Raw genomic sequence first — 20,920 nt, 5'->3', positions numbered from 1 at the left:
AGTCACATGAAGAAAGAAAAGCAGCATTTTATTGATGAGGAAACTGAGGCTCAGAAAAATTTACTGACTTGTTTATGGTCCCATAGTCTGGAATTGAACTCAGATTTTCTGAATGAATGTCCAATGATTTTCCTATGTTATGCTGCTGCCTTTCAAAGATTCCTGAGTTTAGCAAATGTGACCACCACATTTCATAAATTCACAATCCAGTTGGGAAAATAAATAAAGTATATGTGTGTATATATACACATATGCATGTGCGCATATACACAAAGACTACAAAAACATACCACATATATCTGAATTTAGAGATGGTAGGAGTAGTAGTGTGAGGCTGCAGAATGCTTAGAATTGGCTGCCAAAATTGCACTGAATTCATTTTTTCTTAAACTTAAATTTTTCTACTTCTTCCCCTCCCCCTGCTTCCTAAAACGGTAAGCAATTTGATATAGGTTATGTGTGTGCAATTATGTAAAACATTTCTATATTAGTAATTTTGTGAAGGGAGAAACGGAGCAAAAGAATAAAAAACATGAAAAAAATTAAAAACTGTATGCTTTGATTTGCATTCAGACTCCATCAATTCTTTCTCTGGATGTGGACAACATTTTCCATCATGAGTCCTTTGGAATTGTCTTGGATCATTGTATTGCTGAGAAGAATTAAGCCATTCATAAGCTGATCATTGCACAATGTTGCTGTTCCTATGTACAATGGGGAACAGTATCTTCCAATAGAGGGGATTGCCATATGTAAAACATGGGTTGGTGGATAGATTCAGAGAATGAGAGCTGGAAGAGACCTTACACACAGAATACTAGCATTGAAGAGGATGTTGGCACATAAAATGTTAGAGCAAAGAACATAAAGAGGGAACCTAAGAGATAATCCTAACTCCCTCACAAAAAAAAACAAAACAAAACAAAACAAAACAAACAAAAAAAAACTGAGGACCACAAAAGGAATGTCTTACCTAATGTCATACAATCAGACTCACTTACCTTTCCAGGATAGTTTTAGTATCAGAACTTTGACCTGGATCTCCTTATTACTGCTCTAGTACTAACTGGTCCACAATGTAGGTATAGGTGTGATCACATGGGCACCTGGAATCTTTTACCTGAACAAGTATCAATTCACCTCTTTTCATGAAACTTCCTAGCACAAAGCCCTGCATTTGTTTGTTGAATTAAATCTCTCTGAATTCCCTCCAAAATGTTGCCTTTGAACATTTAATACCTGAGGGTACTGATTTCTTATGGAAGGTATTGTTTTCTGCCTGTCCATTTTTTTCCCCCTGAATACAGTGTCACAAAGAGCCACATGCTAGTCTATAAATAAGATCATGATTATGTGTTCTGACATCATAAATATGAAAATTCATGCAGAGTTAAGCTGAAGGTTGACATCTGAAGATAATGGTTAACATTTTCTACTAAGTAGGTCAAAGGTAGGGCCTCATTGACAAAAAGTGCAAGGAAATCAGGAAATGTTTCATTGAAGCAACATCCTGCCATTTTTCAGTATGCAAGTGGCCAAGTCAATTAATATTTATTTACTGGGAGTCTGTTATGGGCACACAGCACAGGGACATAACATAATGTCCAAGGCCTACCAGGAAAGAAGCATTTTGTCATACTCCTGTTAATCACCACTATGAAAACCCAGTGAGAACAAATCCAGTAGGATTATAAATTGGTTTGACAAAAAGTCATTAAATAATTACAACGATAGTTAATAACCCACATCTATAAAGTGTCTTATCATTTTTCAGCACTTTACAACTATTATCCTAGTGTCTTTTAAACATTTTGGCCACATTACACTTAGGGGATTGTAATACCATGAAGGAATCCACACTTGTCAGTCCAGGGTTCAGAAGGGGAGAGATATTGGGGAATCCTTGAACAAATGAAACAAATTAAGCCTGTTTTTACACTGAAAATTTATCACATGCAATAAGTGTTTTACATATATGCTACCATTAATATATTAAACATGAACAAAATATCATTTAAAATATTTTAGAGAGTATACCATCATTATTATTGAGATATTTTTATTGAATCATATTACATGTGACATGTAATAATAGCATTCTTGGGAATTTTCTTTTTCCAGCCTCATAGCAGTCACATGAAGAAAGAAAAGCAGCATTTTATTGATGAGGAAACTGAAGCTCAGAAAAATTTACTGACTTGTTTATGGTCCCATAGTCTGGAATTGAACTCAGATTTTCTGAATGAATGTCCAATGATTTTCCTATGTTATGCTGCTGCCTTTCAAAGATTCCTGAGTTTAGCAAATGTGACCACCACATTTCATAAATTCACAATCCAGTTGGGAAAATAAATAAAGTATATGTGTGTATATATACACATATGCATGTGCGCATATACACAAAGACTACAAAAACATACCACATATATCTGAATTTAGAGATGGTAGGAGTAGTAGTGTGAGGCTGCAGAATGCTTAGAATTAGCTGCCAAAATTGCACTGAATTTGAGTTTTTACAAAAAACCAGATGGTTAGGTAGATTTTGAAACTACATGGCATTTCTTTAATGCAAGAGTAAACTCTATTATGAATGAAGCTGTCACCCTGAATGGCAAGCTATTTGATTTACTGTTATTCACCTTCTACTTTTCCCAGTTCATTTAAATCGTTTCAGATAAGCTAACACTACTATGGGTATGTAAGTCTCTGTTTAAATCTTTAACAATGCCATATATAAAGGATGTGAAAGACAAAAAGAGAGATGAAAAGAGAATGCAGGAATTGGCTTATAGAGAAAATATAGAAAATAAACTGTTGATGTGAACAATTAAACTCCAAGTAATTATTTAATAGAAGACACAGGATACAAGGTCTTTATCTTTACTAAGATGATAGCATGTCAGAGCCAGAAGGAATCTTAAACAAAGAATGTTAGACATGGTGAAAAATAAAACAAAACAATATCGAGCTCCTTTAGTCCAGGGGTTCCTAACAGGTTTTGCATCTTGGAGTTCTTTGGCAGGCTAGTGAAGCCTGTGGACCTCGTCAAGACCAATGTTTTTGTCGTTCATTCATTTCAGCCTTGTCTGACTCTTCATGACACCATTTGGGGTTTCCTTGGCAAAGACACTGGAGTGGTTTGCCATTTCCTTTTCCAGCTCATATTACAGATGAGGAAACTGAGGCAAACTGGGTTAACTGACTTGCCCAGAGTCACACATAGTTATGTGGCTTCAGATGAGACTTCCTGACTTCAGGTCCAGCATCCTGTGCCACCTAGCTGCTCCAGCACATCAATAAAATATATAAGATTACAAAGGAAACTAATTATACTGAAATTTAGTTATCAAAAAAAAATTTTAATCCTGTAGTCTAGTTCAACCCCTTTTAGAGATGATAAAAGGGAGGTAGAGAGAAGGAAGTAACTTGCTAAGCACATAGTCCATGTAGTAGTAATAGCAGCAGAATTTGAGGAGGGTGGTTGGGGCCAAAAGCAATTTAAGAAAACATAAGTCAAAACAACACAGATTCTCGATCCAGTATTCATTCCACTACACCACACTCTGCCTTTACTAAAGATGTTCAGAGTATCTGATAAATTCTTGCTGTACCTTGCTGACAATTTTGTCTTTCATACAGTGAGCTCCTTGTCATTGGATATGTTCAAGGGAAAACCATTCTGTCAAAGATGGTGTAAAAAGGATTCTACTACTAGATGGTGTGTGTGTGTGTGCACGTGCACGTGCACATGCACATGCACATGCAGAGGGGAGGATGAAATAGATACTTTAGAAGTTAGTAACAAATCTGTTATAGAGTTGGAAGGGAATTCTGAGAGTATTTAGTGCAAACACTTTCTTGACAGGAATACCTTCTACAGAATTGCTGACAAGTAGTACCAGAAGGCTAAGGGAGGCAAGTAAATCCCAGGAAGTCAGCCAACAGCCAGGAATTGTATAGTTACTGAAGGGATTAGGATCACACAGAAGTAAGGAAGACAGGGCACATATTGCAAGGAAAGGGCCCTGAAACTGAGGAAACCCACCAGCTCAGCCTCAGTTGCCTTAATTTTCCTCTCCCTCCAAGAAGTCCCAGTACTTCTTGACCCTGGCTTAGAGGCTTACAGAATGAGAAGGGAAAGAGGTAGTTGGATAATATGAACATGAAGGAAAGGATATGGGAAAAGAGAAAAGACACCTTCCTGACCCCCAAGCCTTAGCATATTACCTCCCAATAAAGTCACATGATCAACTTTCCCTACCACTCTACTCTCCAGTCAAACAGGATCCACCTAAAAGTAGGAAGAGATGGTAAGGGAGGTTCTGACCAACTAACATCACGGATGTGAGGAACAAAAATGATGAGAAAACACCTTGAAAAGCAGAAAGCTTTGTACAAATGTGTGGCATTATGAATGTAAGGTAGAGGTACAAAGATTTAGAAGTGGAAGCTATCTTAGTGGTAATCCAATCCACTTTCCATTATATTCACATGAGGAAAATGAGCCCAAAGAGGTTAATAGACTGTACGCAAGTTCACACAAGATATCAATAGCATAGCCACAATTTGAACCTCATGAGATCTTGACATCAAATCCAAATATCTTTCACTTCACCATGATACTATTATCGTGGTGAAAGAGAAAGGGAAAGAAAAAAGGGAAATAAGTTAAGCTTTGAATCCTGGCTCTACCATGCATCACTTAGGTCCCTTTGGGTAAGTCAAGAAACATATCTGGGTCTTCAGTGCATGCTCAATCTCCTCCGAGACTGAGACCTTTTGGCGACCCAGATGACAGACTGCTAGGCAGCCCCTCCAGCCTGCTGGACGCTGGACTCTGCTGCAGGCTCATGCCTCCTGCCGCCTCCTCGTGTTTTCCTCTACGGTCCCGGGCACATAGTATGATGATTAGGTGTTCAGTTTCCCAACAACTTTCTATAGAAAATCAAGGGAAGTGGACCACGGTTGCCATGAGTAACTTTGAAGAGCGGGACACCTTTAGAGAAACTCGATCAAGGTGCCATCATCGTGAGACCCACCAAATCAGGACTCCGACAGAGTTCCTCTATCTCGTCTTGCTCAATCAGTGGAGGCTATCTTTCCATTTCTCCTTTGCCTCCTGGGAAGTAGCAGAAAGCCAGCATCATCATCATTGGATTTAAGCCTACACACGTGCCCCCAACAGCCATCATAAAGTTCCTTGGGGCTGGCACCGCTGCCTACATTGCAGACCTCATCACTTTCCCCCTGGACATGGCCAAAGTCCAGCTGCAGATTCAGGGAGAGAGCCAGGGAGCCATCAGAGCTTCCTCTGCCACTGCCCAGTATCAGGGTGTCATGGGCACCATTCTGATCATGGTGAAGACTGAGGACTCTGGCAGCCTCTACAATGGGCTGGTGGCTGGGTTGCAGCGCCAGGTAAGTTTTGCCTCTGTCCAAATTGGCCTCTATGACTCTGTCAAGCAATTCTACACCAAGGGATCAGAGCATGCAGGCATTGGGAGCCGCCTCCTGGCAGGCTGCACCACAGGGGCCCTGCCAGTGGGTGTAGCCCAACCCACAGATGTGGTGAAGGTACGTTTCCAGGCCCAGGCTCATGCAGGTGGCAGCCAGAGATACCAGGGCACAGTGGATGCCTACAAGACTATAGCCTGAGAGGAGGGGCTTCAAGGCCTATGGAAAGGAACTTCACCCAATGTTGCCCGCAATGCTATTGTCAACTGTGCTGAGCTGGTAACCTATGATCTCATCAAAGATGCCCTCCTGAAGGCCCACCGCATGACTGATGACCTTCCATGCCACTTCATGTCAGCCTTTGGGGCTGGCTTCTGCACCACCATCATTGCTTCCCCTGTGGACGTGGTCAAGACGAGATACATGAACTTTGCTGCAGGCCAGTATGATAGTGCTGGCCACTGTGCCCTCACTGTGCTTCGGAAGGAGGGACCCCAAGCCTTCTACAAAGGGTTCATGCCTTCCTTCCTCTGCTTGGGGTCCTTGAATGTAGTGATGTTTGTCACCTATGAGCAACTGAAATGGGCCCTGATGGCTGCTCGCATTTCCCGGGAAACTCCTTTCTGAGCCCTCTCCTGCTAGCTTTCTATTTGATGCCTGTCCCCTTTGAGTCTGACCCCATTCTGCCTCTCCTCCCTCTTATTTTTCCCCTATTCCTCTCCTCCCCTGCCTTAGCATTGAAGGATTCCCCTACACTCCTGCTTAGAGTTAGCCCCATTTAAACCTTCTCCAGCCCGCTTCTCCTGCCATTGCATCCATTCTAATGGATGCAATCCTCCATTCTTAAGCTCCTTACTTCTAATAAAGCCAAACCAGAACCCCCACCCCCCCCAAAAAAGAAAGAAACATATCTGGGCCTCAGTTCTTCATCAGAAAAATGAAGGGTTGGACTAGAAGATCTCTAAGCTCCCTTCTAGTTCTCTATCTATGATTCAATGACGTCTTAAGGACCTTTTAAGTGTTTCAGAAACTTGATGGTACTTTGAACGAAAACTGACCCCAGCGTGTCTGTAATGTACAACCACTGTTTCCAGGGCAGCAAAGAGTTCTAAGTTAATGGTTACCAGAAGAGAATGAAGTGAACCTGGAGAAAAGATGATCTAGGTGGGAGGGAAGGAAATGACAAGCTAGAGCTCACCTAGAATCAGTGATTAAGACAAGGAGACACCTTGGATTCTTCCCAGCTCCCCCTGGTCCACAATGACCTTTTAACTGGGACCTCAGAGAGCACTTATTTTTACACTTTTCTACTTCACTTACTCCATAAACTGTATTGTACTCATCTGAGTTTGTGCTTAATCCCCTGGCGAACTCTATGAAAGCAGGGACTATATTTTATCTAAAATCTATTTCTTCATTGCCTAGCCCAGGGTTATGGGCAGGCATGGAAGGAAAGTAGACAGGTAGAGGAGAAGGCAGTCTGGATTAAAGGAGACATGAGAGGTATCTTCAAATGTTAAAATGGTTGTTGTGTGGAAAACATTAGATATAAACCTTAGAAGGCTTAAGAACTCTGAACAATGTAATGACCAGCTGAGAAGATGGATGCTATAGCATGCCCCCTGTCTTGAGAACAGAGGTGTGGACTAGAGGCACATGTTGGGTACAGTCAATGTATAAAAATGTTTGCTTTATGCTTGTGTGTTACAAGGGGGGGCTTTTATTTGGGGGTGCTTTTGAATGGGGAAAGTTATTGTGAGGAGAGTTATTGGATAGTGATGTTGAAGCAAAACAAGGAAAGAAAAGAGCATCCATGAAACATTAAAAATACACAGATGAGAGCAGAAGGAAACTCAAAAGCAAGCAGACAAGCAGGGCAGTATTGTTATTATTACGTTAAATTTAACACAGCTACTGGAAAGACACTTTGTAATAGTTTACAGTTTCATATTAAATTAACTTTTCTCTCCTTTGTATATTGAAATATTCATATTTGTTGACATTTATTAAATTCATAATAAAAAGAAAACCGGTATAAAAAAGGGGGGGGCTTAAATTTGTTCAGTTTTATCTGGGAGGGTGGAACTAGGAGCAAGGGAATAGAAGTTGCAGAGAGACAGATTTATACTTAATAAGGGAAAACCTTCTAATTCATGACAGAATGAATTTTGGAAAAGAAAGGAAAAAACCAACCTGCATTGAAAGGTATTACCTCTTTAAATTTCCTATTGAGGACAACATCTAGGAACTAGTTCTTTGGGTCCCCATACTGAAAGAGGCATCACAGAAAAGCGAAGGCCTGAAAAAATAAAAAACCTGACAAATGGGCCTTTTTTCTCCCAGTCTTCATCCATAGAGACCCTTTTGCAGCAATTGGAATGGCTGAATAACTTCTCCTTCTAGAAATTCTTTCTAGGTTTTTATAATATTGTTGTTATGAACTGACAGATAATTCTAGGTTTCCTTTGCTAGTGCTCCCACCATCCAGGTCATGCTCACTAATTGATCACACAAGGTTCTGTCCCATGCCCTCTTTTCTTCTCTCTTTAGACTGACTCACTTGGTAAAATCATCAGCTTTAATGGGTTCAAATATCCTTTAGCAGATGACTCTCAGAACTATATATCTAGCCCTAGTCTCTCTCCTGAGTTCCAGCCCCACATCACCAGGCCTGAATAATCATATTAAGTTTGAATCAAAAGATTTCTACTGTGGCAGAAATCCTCCATAGCAGGCATAAGCAACCTCTGAATGGTGGCAGATGTCAGGTTCTGAAGCTCTCAGGGGCACTAGGATGAAGTACAGTGTGGAGATTGTGTGGATGTCAATGCAAGGAAAGGACAAGTTTCTTATAAAATAGGACCCCTTGCCTTAATCTGAGGTGCTTGAGGCAATAATATCAATGATATCTGACATAAAGTAATAGTTTGCTTAATTTATATAATAAGATTACTATTCACAAAGTGCTTCATGGATGTTTCATTTGATCCTCACAACTCCACAAGGTAGGCAATTCAAACATTGCCTACATATCCCTTCTTTCCAGATGAGGAAACTGGAGTTCAGAAAGGTTTTGTGACCTCAATTGTATTCAACAAATAGTTAAATAACTATCATACAAAGCAATAATGTGAAGGACTAAAGATAGAAAGATAAAAAATGACAAACTTTGAGCTTGCAAGGAGTTTATAATCTACTACAGTAAGGGTAAGTGAATGCCACATTTATACAAATAAACATACTGTAGAGTGAGACAGGAGCAAAAGAGTTAGTCAAAGTTTTCTGAGAAAACTTAAGAAGTAAGAATAGGAAAGGCTTCCTAGATGAGGTGGTACCTGAGACGAGTCATGAAAAAGGGGAAGTATTTCAATAAGTAAAGACAAGAAAGGAACAGATTACAGGTACCAGGTATAGGGGGTGGCTCATTTGATGAAGGAAGGAAAGACAAAGCAGAATATCTAGGAACATAGTACATAGAACATAGACTAGAAAATAATGGTTCTGATGGGGAGAGCAGTATCAGACAAGGCTACAAAGGTGAGCTGAAGCTGAACTTGAAGGGCCTTAAATGCTAAGACAAAAAGTTTATGTTTTATCATGGAGGCAACAATAGGTTCACAAAGCTAGTAAATGGCAGAGCTGAGACACAAACTAACTCCTAAACCGTTATGGAGTAGGCCTAATTCTCCAGTAGACTCACCTAAGTTGTCCTATCAAGTTTGATATATCCTGGGCACATTTTCTACTCAAAGTGCAAAATGAACTCCATTTCTTGGCCTTCTTGCAAAAATAGACACACTTGCAATGATAATATCTGATTACCATCCAGCTCTGAGAATGTTTTTAATACTTAAGATCTGACAAGGCTCATACAACACAGAGACAGAATGCTCAGAATATCCTGGCAATATTGGCTCATGGAGCTGTGATTTCTTTGGGGCGGTGCGGGGACTTGAGCAATGGGTGGGTTAGAGTACTCATCTAGTTGTAAATTGATTCTTTTCCCCAAAACAGACCCTATGCCTATTTTATTTGGCCAGTGTTGATTAATTAGTAAATACCTCCTCAAGAAACATAAGATGATGATGATGATGGTAGTGAAAGGTATTATTATAGTAACAAGATTTATATAGCACATTTCAGTTTTCAAAGTGTTTCTTGTACAAGTATGAAATAAATGCTTGTTGAATGAATGAATAAATGAATAGTCACTTAATCTTCACAACCCTGATAATTAGATAGTATAAATATAATTCTCTTCATTTTACAAATGGGGAAACAGGTTCACAGTAGTTAAATGACTTGCCCATGATGATCATGGCCATGCTCCAGTGTTGGAGCTGGGCTTCAAATATAGGTTTCCCCCAATTCCATTTTCAATGCCTTTTCCACTACTACATGCTGCCTCTCAGTGAAGTTTGGTATAATGAGAAGAGCAGTGTGCTTAGGATTAGGAGAAAGAGGTTCTTAATAGTTCTTCCATTGACTTCGGGTCAATTGTGTCTTCTCTCTGGGCTTCAATTTCGTGATTTGTTAAATAGGCAGGTGGGACTGACTAGGCGATTCCTTCCAGCTCTAATTTTAATTCGACAAACATGCATTAAGCACGTGCTATATTCAACACACTTGAGGTCGACTCTTAGGGAGTGTGTTGTCTCATGGGCTGAAAGGGTTCACAACTAAATAAATGCAATACAAAACAGAGTGAGACAAATGCAGATGAGAGAATAGGCAAAGAGCTAGGATTCTACAGGATAGGCAGCTAAGGACAGCATTAGCACACAGCCTGGGTGGGAGGGGAGCATGAAGAAGGGGGCCATTTCTGCCTTCTGGCTTCCCTAGCTTCCTTCAAGTCCCAGATAAAATCTCACCTTCTACAAAAAGCCTTTCCAGATACCTCTAAATACTAGTACCTTTCCTCTGAGATCATTTCCAAATTAACCTCTCATGTTAATCTTGTTTGTACACAGTTGTTTTCATGTTATTTCCCCCATTAAACTACAAGCTGATTGACAGCAGGAACTCTCTTTTGCCTTTCTTTGTATCCCCAGCGCTTAGCACAATGTCTGGCAAATAGTTGGCACTTAATAAATGCTTACTGACTGACTGAAATGAGACTATTAATTATTTAATAATAATTATTATTATAGCACTTGAGATTTGTATAGTTCTATGCTGCTTTCATCCATTATTTGATTTGATCTTCACAGCCCTATGAGGTAGGTAGTATAAATATTGTCCTCATTTACAGATTAAGAATAGAAGGGCAGTATGGTATAGGAGAAAGAGCACTGGATCAGGAGTTAGAGGACCTGGTTTTGAGTCTTAACTTTGACACTTTTTAGCTGTCTTTACTTTGGGCAAATCACTACCTATCTCTGGGCCTCTGTGTCCTAAGCCGTTGAATGCGAGGGTGAGTTGAGAGCAGGGGCTGTTAATCTGGGGCTCATGGATATGTTTCAGGGAGTCTGAGAATTTGGATGGGAAAAAAATTACCAAACACCTAAATAAAATTTAGCATTTGCTTCCACTATGTTTAAAAAACATTATTCCATAGGCTTCACTAGACTATCACAGGGGTTCATGATATACAAAAAGGTTAGGAACCCCTGAACTACAGGATCTCTAAGATTCTTTCCAGCTCGAGGTCTGGGTGTGCCCAACCTCTGAGGTCCCATTCAACTTTAAGAGTTTACAATTCTCAACTAACTCTCCATTCTTCATATGTTTCTCTTGGGCCAGTCTTGTGGACCAAAATCTGCCTGAACAGAAAAAGCCCTCTTGGAAAATGAAGCCACATCCTCTTGAAAGCAGGCTGGCTAATTTGGAAGCCCTCTGCTTTCTCTGGAATCTGTCATTCCCTGTGGAATAAATTGGGTAGGTGGTGCATTTTCAGAAAGAGCTCAGATGAAAATAGAAAGCTCTTTTAATAGAAAGAGGAGCTTGAAGGAGGTCTCAGCACATCTTCCCATGCTGAAAAGCGAGTGCTATTTACTTTTTAATTAGAAGAACTCAAAGGCGGGCTGCCTTAATTGTTTGTTTTTTTTTTTTTAGCCTCAGTCACTCTGCACATTCAGAAAGTTGAATGTGGGGGTTGGGGGAAGGGAAACAGAACATTTTGTACTTGGGCTTACAGTAGATAAGGATAACATCGTGTTTCCATAGTTACCTTGGGCTCCGGTAGGTTAAGTGATTAAACTGGCCAAGCCGGATTTCCCAATATGACCTGTAACACTGCTAAAAAACCCTGGTTTATGATTCTGATTGACTCTGAGGTAAGAGGTTCTCTCTTTAGATAATAAACTCATCACTGGCTACAAGGAGACAATCAAGGCAATTCCTTGGTGTTGTAGGTCTAGCTCAAAAAGATTTTAGCTAAAATTATAAGAATGATAATACTTAAAGTCATATAAAGTCAGAGCAGGAAAAGAACCTTTAAACATAGAAAGTTAGAATACAGAATGTTGGAGTTGGACAGAATCCTAGAACACACAATGTCCAAGAAGAGAATGAGAATATTAGAACTAAGTGAGGCCTTAGAATTCATCTGGTTTAATCCTTTCATTTTATAGAGGAAGACAATGTAGCTCACAGAGAGGAAATTACTCCTCCAAAGGCACAGTCAGTTAGTGGTGCACAGACAACTAAGACCCAGGACTCCTGGCTCCTGATCAAGAGCTCTGTGATCCTACATAGTTTCCCTTCTTATCATTCTTTCTAACCATGTTGAACCTTTTGATCCAGTCATTCCCAAATATCTGGTCACCTCCTATAGTTTCTTTTCCAACTACTTTTCTAGACCTACTCCAGAGGCCATACTCCAGAGAAACTTCTACTATGTGGCCCTACTCTCCTTGCTGGTGACTGCCTCTCTGAATACTTTTCAAGAAAAGCCTTAGCCAAGCCTTCAATCCTTCCTCTCTGGCTACCTCCATAACCTCCTTGACAATCACCTTGCCTCTTGGAACCATGTACTCTCAGCAAATCATCTCTACCACTGTACCTGGATGAAGTATATAAATCTAATCTCCTGTGGCCCCACTTACCATTCCTATAACTTTCTGGACTAAAGTGCCTCCCTTCCCTGCCCACCATTCACTCACTCAATCAATAAGCATGCCAGCCTAGGTGAAGCAGCAGAGAGTCCTTTTGGGGAGAGATAGGAGGTGACCTGTCAGGTAACTCAAACGACCAACACCACTTTAACCACCTTCCACTTCAAGATCCTGATGGAAATAGCATAAGGGCCATGAACCAAGAATCCTAAGAATAACAGTGACTCCCAGACTACCAGCCCAGCTTCTAGCCTGCCCCCTGCAGTTATAATGAAGACAACAATCTCTGTAGAGAAGGTGCCCTCTTTTCTCACTACCAACAGTAACTACTGTCCAAATTCTACCTATGGGCAGATAATCCAAAAACTCATGGGAATGGCAGTGTCTCTCCCCTAAAATCATTGGTCCTCCTTTCAGCCCTCCAAGCCCAGCTATATAACCATCATCCTGGGAACCAACTACTGTAGAGATAGATAGGAACTGGCAACTGCTTCTCTGCAGGTGCTGAAGGCACCATCTCCTCAATAACCACAGCTACTGAAGTTCCAGAAAACAAAATCCTCAACATTCATGTCTTTGGCACTGTTAAATAGTTTAACATAAGAAGCATACATGATTTCATCAGTGGAAATGACATTAAAGAAGATACATTACCATCTGCTTTGCTGCTGAACTCCAATGATCATGGTAAGCACTTAGTAAACGTACATTCCTATTAAGCAAAAAAATAGTCCCTGCTGTAAAGAGCTTAGATTCTATTAGGGGCATGGGAGGTATTGCATGACAGCACACATAAATGAGAAAACAAATATAGAGGGGTGGAAGGTAACTTTAGAGGAGATGGTACTGGCCAATGAGGGGACTAGGAAAGGTCTCCTGGGGCAAATGGCACTTGAGCTGAATTTTATAGAAGTCAAGGATTCTACAAGTCAGAAGTTGGGAGGGAGAGCATTCTAGGCCTAAAGAATAGCCAGTGCAAAGGCAGGAAGTCAGGAGATGGAACACTGTATGCAAGGACCAGTAAGCAGGTCTGGACTGTTGGGTCACAGAGTGTGAGAAGGGGAATAGAATATAAGAAGAACGGAAGAGCAAAAAGGGGCCAGGTGCTAAAGAGCTTTAAATGCCAAAGGACTTTATTTTTGATCTAGAAGGAATAGAGAGTCATAGGAATTTATTAGCAGAGGGGTCAGTTACATAGTCAAATCTAGACTGTAGGAAAATCACCTTGACAGCTGATGAAGAATTGGAATGGGTAGAGTTGAGGCAGGGGGACCATTTAGAAGGTTAATGTGCCTCATGTGTTTTCCCATTAGAGTATGAGCTCCTTGAGGAAAGGGAATGTCTTTGTTTTTGTATTTGTTATCCCCAGAGCCTGGCATGCAGGAAGCACTTAAATGCTTTTTTTATTCATTCATTTAGTCATTCATTCATTCAGTGGGTGTTCTTCAATCACACCAAACTCCCTTTTTGTTTTGGGTCTTGGCTTATGCTGTATCTGGCATGTCTGTCTTTCTCTCTGTGACATTAACCTTATCCAATTTTCAAGGCCTACCTGGATCTGCTTCCTCCAAGGAGCACATGCTGACTATTCTAGTCTATTCTGATTCTTCTTTTTATTTTTTTAAACTTCCAGAGCACTTAGAATCTATAGCACACAATGTAGTTCTCAATTTAATTCAAGAATCATTAAATGCTTACTACATGCAAGCCACAGATTGAATAATGCTTGTACTCTTTCCACTTGTCCCGTATAAATATAAAGTCTTATCTCCCTGATAGTACTAAGCACCTTTTGGACAGAAAATGGGTCTTTGACTTCTTGGATGTCTTTTTTGTTTGTTTGTTTTTTTGTTTGTTTTGGCTAGGCAATGGGGTCAAGTGACTTGCCCAGGGTCACCAAGCTAGTAAGTGTTAATGCGTTTGAGGCTGGATCTGAACTCAGGTCCTCCTGAATCCTGGGCTGGTGCTCTATCCACTGCGCCACTTAGCTGCCACCTTCCCTGATGTCTTAAAGGCTATATAAATAGCCCTTATATATATATATATATAAAATATATATATATATATAAAATATATATATATTTTTTCTTATTAAAGGGGATTCAGAAACAGTTATAAGACTTATAAGTTACTAGTTGGCTATTCTGTTAATTTGCATTAGTCTAACCAGTATTAATTTTAATAAGATATGATATCTTTGCTGGCTAGCCTGACAATGTTTGAAAGGTAAGCCAGTTAATGACAGGGAAGGAGTGTTACATGACATTTGACACACCTTTCCCTACCTCAGTCCTCCTGTGATTCAATACAACAATGGGTATCAGGCAGCTATCTGAGGATTCAAAGTGAATCTGAGTTCAAAGTATCTACAACACAAGTAACAGAATGTGAGAAGCATGGCTAGACAGTAGTTTGCTTAAAAACATCTCCACTCTGCATCTGCTGCTCTGCCTGGTTTCAAATCCACAGAACAAGACATCCCTTTGATCTCCTCCTGCCACTTTCCACCTCTTTTTGTGTGTTGTCTCACCCCTGTAAGATTGTAAACTCCTTGAGGAAAGGGACTGCCTTTCTTTTTATGAATTGTACCTCCAGTGTTAAGCACAGTGCTGGCACATAGTAGGTGTTTAATCAGTGCTGATTGTTTTGGATTGGAGTTTTGGTGGCATGCAAGCCCCAAATGAATGAATAGTAAGATTTTGCAGTCAAGAAAGCTAATGTGAACTCAGGATGAATTAAGAGAGGTATGGTGTCCAGAACTACAGAGATGATAGCTTCACTATTCTCTGCTCTGGTAAGACCACATTTGGAGGCAACACCATCTTGCTTTGGAATGAAGAAAGCCCCACATAGGTGGAACTTCTGAGCTAAATTCAGCAAGGGCAATGAGAAGCAGTTCTTGGCTTCCTACTGGAGGAGCCAGGGACAGAAGGAATGACAGACTAATTAGATGCTAATGATTCTATCAATCTTGGGGGGAAAAATCTCTTACTGTACATGGAAGACAGATTTGCAAAACAAACAAACAAAAACCAAAACCAAAAAGAATATTTCCACTGAAGCTGGGTCCAAAATTCTGCATTTCTTCAAAATTCACTTAAGAATTCCTTAAGGCCTAAACTATAATTTTTCTGTGCAAAGCAATTCTGTACACACAAATGAAGATATGTATGTATGTATACATGTATATATACATGTATATGTATGTATACATGTGTATATATATGTATATGTATGTATACATGTATATATTTGAGAGTCATAAACAGAGATGATTAAATTCATGGGAACTGTTGAGCTTAACAAGTGAGAGAGTATAGAGGAAAAAAAAGAAGAGGCCCAGAACAAAGTCTTGGAATACTTCCAAAGTTAGTGGGCATAACATATATGATGATGATAATCTGAGACCAAGAAGGAAGCGTGAAACACGTAGGAAGCAAACCAAGAAAGAGCAGTTTCACAAAAACCCAGAGACAGAGCACATTTGGAGAAGAGGATATTCAACAGTATTAAAGGATACAGAGAAGTTAAGAACATTTGCAGAGAGAAGTTTCAGTTGAGTGATAAAGTTGTTAAGTAGATTATAGAGGATTAAGAAAAGAGTAAGAAGAAAGGAAGTGGAAACACTGAGTAAGGATGGTTTTGTGAAGCAGCTTCACTGAGAAAAGGAGAAAAAATTTAACAGTAGTAAGTCAGGATGGTAGGGCCGTGTGTGTGTGTATTGAAAGGATAGAGAAGTTTGGATATGTTTGTAGATAGTAGAGAAAGGGTCAGAAGACAGGGAGAAATTAAAGACTGAGGATAGGGGATGGATTTGATAAAGGAGGCAATCTGCTAGAGAAGATGGTAGTGGATAGAATCAAGCAAACATGTACAGGGATCTGCCTTGGTGAGAAGTCATCTCATCAGATACTAGAGTAAAGGAGGATATATTGGGGGATAAAGTCAAGGACTTGTGAGGTGAGAAGGGGAAAAAGAAGGAATGCTTTTCAAACAGTCTCAATTATTTTTTTTCTGTAAAGAATGAGGCTAGGTCCTCAGATGAACAGATCAAAGAAGGCTGAGGAAAGAAGAGCTCTGGAACACCCAGTGGTGAGCAGGATAGAGAATTAACTGTGAAGGATTATGAGAGTGACCTTAGTACAGTGAGGGTACAGCTGAGAGAAGGTAGGATAACATAAAATTTTAATGAATTTACAGTAAGTATGGCTCTTCTCCAATTCTGTTTTAGTAGCACATAAATAGGAGTGGAGGACACAGGTAATGGGAGTAATCTAAGATTGGTGTGGCAAAGCTTTATCAGTGATAGGTCTGGGGAGCAAGGGTTTTGGGAGTAAAGGTTAGTGCAGAGTTGAAACAGTTCATTAATAAGTCAAGATTGGGAAGACAGGGAATAGTAGCTAGAGTAGGGAAGATGGCCTTGGAAAGAACTGACAGGTAGAGAAATTGAAGGTCATAGTGAGGATGAAGACTAGGTTTAGGAGGAGTAAGTCATAGGGAGAGATGGAATGATGGGAAATTATGATCAGATCATGGAAGTTCAGAGTCCTTAAGGAGATGGGTGATGGCAAAATCAAGGGCATAACCATATCTCTATATGTAGCTGAGGTAAAGGAATAGATTATGGGAGTTGTGTTGACTGAGAAACTGGGGTGTTAAGGCATTTAAAGAAATATCAACACGCATATTGAAGTCCCCTAGAATGAGGGAAAGAGTTGGGGCATAGAGAAAAACTCTGGGACACTGAATTTCAAAAAGGAAGGAACATGTCTTTTGGTCATGCAGATGATGTACACCAAGATCTGAACTGAGTGATATATTTGGATAGAATGAACGACAAAGGAGGAGAAAGTGATGGCGGTAGAGGGAGGTAGGGGGCAAGGAGTATCCATATTGTCCCTCTAGGATCAATGAGTCAGTAGTACAAGAGGAAATATGGCTTGTACTGGAAAAGATGGTCATAGATGCAGTGTCATCCAGGGAGAGCTAGGTCTCTGTAAATGCAAGAAGATGAAAAGGGGAAAAAGGGAAGAGGTCTAAAATGAAAGGAACTTTGTTGATTAGAGAGTAGAAGTTCCAGAGGGCACAGTAAAAAGAGTAGGCAGAGTTGGATTGGAAGGGAAGTTTGTTGATTACAGAGTAAAGGTTCTAGAAGTCACAGTGGAAGGGGTAGGCAGAGTTGAATTGGGGCATGGAGGAGGTTGCAGGATTGAGATGGATGCGGATGATGCAGCACACCGCAGAGGCCGGAAAAGATTGTTTGTTCCTGGGAAGTTGAGAATGCAGTATTACAAGGACTGAGAAAGTAAGAGAGAGGGGTTTGCTAACTATTGGAGAATGAGTCCAAGCATAGTATCACTTCAGCTGAAGAAGGTAGGTAAATAAAATATTCAAGGTCACAGCTCAGCCTCACAGCCCCCTGCCCTCATTTCCCAAGATGACTTGCTCTATCTGCCCAGTAGCATTAGCCTACTGTGTTATCGTTTTGTTTGTTTGTTTGTTTGGGGCAGGGAGCAGGGATTTCTTTTTTTTTTTTTTTTTTGCACATGAAACTGCAAATCTATTATGTATAACTTGTTATTCCTTTTAAATATATAATAAAGTTATCATGTAAATTTCTTTTTTTGCTTTTTTTCCCTCCCTCACTCTGCCCTAGAGACAGTTACCACTAGACACAAATATCTATATATAAGGACATATGAAGGAAGCCTGCTTTTTAAAGTCTATCAATAAAGAACTTCTAGCTTAAGACAAAACAAGTCTTTAAGAAGAGATTCGTATTTTAGGTGGCAATTAAACTGGATCATCTCTGAGGCTCCAGGATTCTAGGTCTCTTACCAGGGACATACAGGTAATAAGCAGCAAACCTAGGCTCTGAATCCAGAACTTGACTGCAAATCCATTGCTCTTCCCATTGTGCTTGGGTTGAAGGTAGGGGATTTGACAAAAATGACTTCAAAGGTTCCTTCTGTCTCCAGAATTTTATAATGTAATAACTAATAATTCCAGGATGTTTGGTAGAAAAGTGAGGTCAATTAGTTCAGTTGCTGGAAATTCATTAACTCTTAAAATGACATCAGAGACAACTGACAGGCTTACAAAAGACAGGTTTTTTTCCATTAAACTTGAGATTGATAACAGCTGTCAAAATAAAATGAGGTGACTTCAAGCCTCATTTGGTTTCTAGAACTGCTCTGGAAAATTAGAAGTTTCTTTATTAGAAAGCCTATAGAAGTCTTAAAAGGAAATAAACAGATATGAAATGTTAAAGAGCTGATTTAACTCATGTCCCAAAGTCACCAGAGGGGGAAAAATTTGAACAATTGTCAGCCCCTCACACTGACATAATTTGTATCAATGGAGCAAAGACATTACAAAGAGGATCTGTCATTCACAAAGTGGCCTGTACTCTCCCTCTTGCAGGTCTTTCTTTGTTCATTCTATTTCTTAAGCTCAGAATAGCCTCCTTTCCCTTGTTCAGCCTGCTGACTCCTTACTTAGCCTTTCTGGACAAACCTTTTCTGATATCCTCTTTCCTCAACCTTCTCCAGTGACCAGACATAGAAATTTGCTTGTATCTCTCTAATATACTTGTTATGTGTTATTTTTAATTTAGATTTATATTTGACTACATAATAGTGGTGGTCATGGGGGGTGTTGGCAAGTGAGGGTCCAATCCCTAGATTCCATGCTAAGATTTGCCCTTTAGAGGGGAATAGGGATATACACACATAAAGCACATATGCAAATATCCTTCTTTGATTCTAATCCAACACATGGAACTTTGGAGAACCAATTTCTGGCCATGAGTGACTGGAGGGGCTAGGACTATGAGATGATGAAAAGACTTTCAAATGGCTTCTAACTGTAAGAACTCATGATTCAGGGGAAGCTGAGGTGGAGCTGAATGTACATACGAAAAGTTAGGATGATTATCTCACTCTCTCCTGGTGGATTTTGAATGAGGAATGCTGTGAGCTGTTGGGTGGGTAAAAGAAACCTTCTAGTCTTTCTTCCTTTCTGGCTGTCAGGTATCTCTGAGAACATGGAGCCTCTGTTTTGTTTTGTTTTTGTTTTTATGTGTTTATTCTTTCCTTTTCTTAGGTGAATGTGTATGTTGATGTGGGGCTATCCAGGTGGCCAGTGTATTTAGGAGATCTTGAGGCCCATCAGAGATCCTATCAGCAATCTGAGTCAGTACTGGAGTCTCCTGGAGTCTCTTAGAGTGAGGGTGGACAGATAACATTCCCATGGATAGAAATGGAAAGACCATTCCCCCAAGCATGGTGATAAGTTCAGAGATTATGACCCTTCTTGATAGAAATACTGGCTGTGGACTTCAAAAAGGCACCAATTAATCAATCAACATTTCTTAAGCAACTACTATGTGCCAGACACTGTGCTAAGCAGCAGATCTACCAAGTCCAGCTACATTTAAGGGAAACTCTATGAGGACTCCATGAAAGAAGAAAAGGACTTCCAGGATCAGGGAACTGGGAGATCACTTTGGCCACTATTCTTTAAATATGTTCCTCATTTCCATTTTACTTTAAGTTTGAGCCCACTCTTTCCAGGAACCTTATGTGTAGAAGGGAAGAGTATGTCCCTGGGTTGGGGGGAATGTTTTGTATATAGCAAGAATTGCTGTTGTCGCTGTATCTTCTCGGTAAATCCCCTTTCCTAAAAGCCAATAGTTGATTGATATTCGGGATCACATTAGATGGGGATTTGTGAGCAACAATACTGCAAAACTACAACTCATCAGGGTTATCCCTAAAACCCAAGAGAAAAGGAATTATTAGTGATTTCTCCGTGAAACTAGGAATAACAATAACACCAAATTCATTGAGTTGTTGTGAGGACCAAATAGGATAACATAGGTGAGGTGCTTTGTAAACCTTGAAGCAATATGCAGCTGTTAATTACCATCATTATCAGTATTATCATTATCACCACCCCCATCATCATCATCACCACCATCATCATTAGTATTACTATGAAGAATATCTGCTAAGGTAAAGAAGAATACCCTCAATGGACAAAGCACCTATACTATTAAAATCCTAGATTTTTGAATATGAAGTATAATCACTTTTTAATTTTTCATATCCCTCTATTATAAATTCCACGAGAATAGAGATCATGTCTTTTCTAAATTTCACATTTTCACTCAGAATCTAGTACAGTGCTCTGTACATAGAAAACACTTAATATATATTTATTTAATTGAATTAAAATTGAGTCCGACTGGTAACTATGGCAAAATATCACATGGAAGGGCAGAAAATGCTAAGAGCAATTTGGTGGTAATGGTGGGGGAGGGGCAGGGAGAAAATGCATCCATCTTCCAGAAAGGAATTGAATCTAGAAAGAAGACCACATTGCTGGCAACTATTCAGAGCATTCTGCTG

At 39.9% G+C, this 20,920-nt stretch overlaps 2 protein-coding genes across 3 annotated transcripts in view; one reads left to right on the top strand and one right to left on the bottom strand.

Annotated features, from left to right (window-relative positions):
• TRAPPC9 (trafficking protein particle complex 9) overlaps positions 1–20,920 on the bottom strand; it is a 964,950-nt gene that overhangs the window by 199,746 nt on the left and 744,284 nt on the right. The window lies entirely within an intron of this gene.
• Positions 4,694–6,081, top strand: LOC114030171 (mitochondrial uncoupling protein 2-like). The gene is given in 4 exon segments (XM_027844929.1): positions 4,694–4,716; positions 4,769–4,899; positions 5,003–5,028; positions 5,131–6,081. Coding segments are annotated over 4 exon segments (1,131 nt in total).

The sequence above is a fragment of the Vombatus ursinus genome, unplaced genomic scaffold (genome assembly GCF_900497805.2).
Source record: "Vombatus ursinus unplaced genomic scaffold, bare-nosed wombat genome assembly UNPS02005236.1, whole genome shotgun sequence".
NCBI classification, from domain to species: Eukaryota; Metazoa; Chordata; class Mammalia; order Diprotodontia; family Vombatidae; genus Vombatus; species Vombatus ursinus.
Note: the sequence above shows the minus strand (reverse complement) of the source record. Positions and strands in the feature narration are given on the sequence as shown.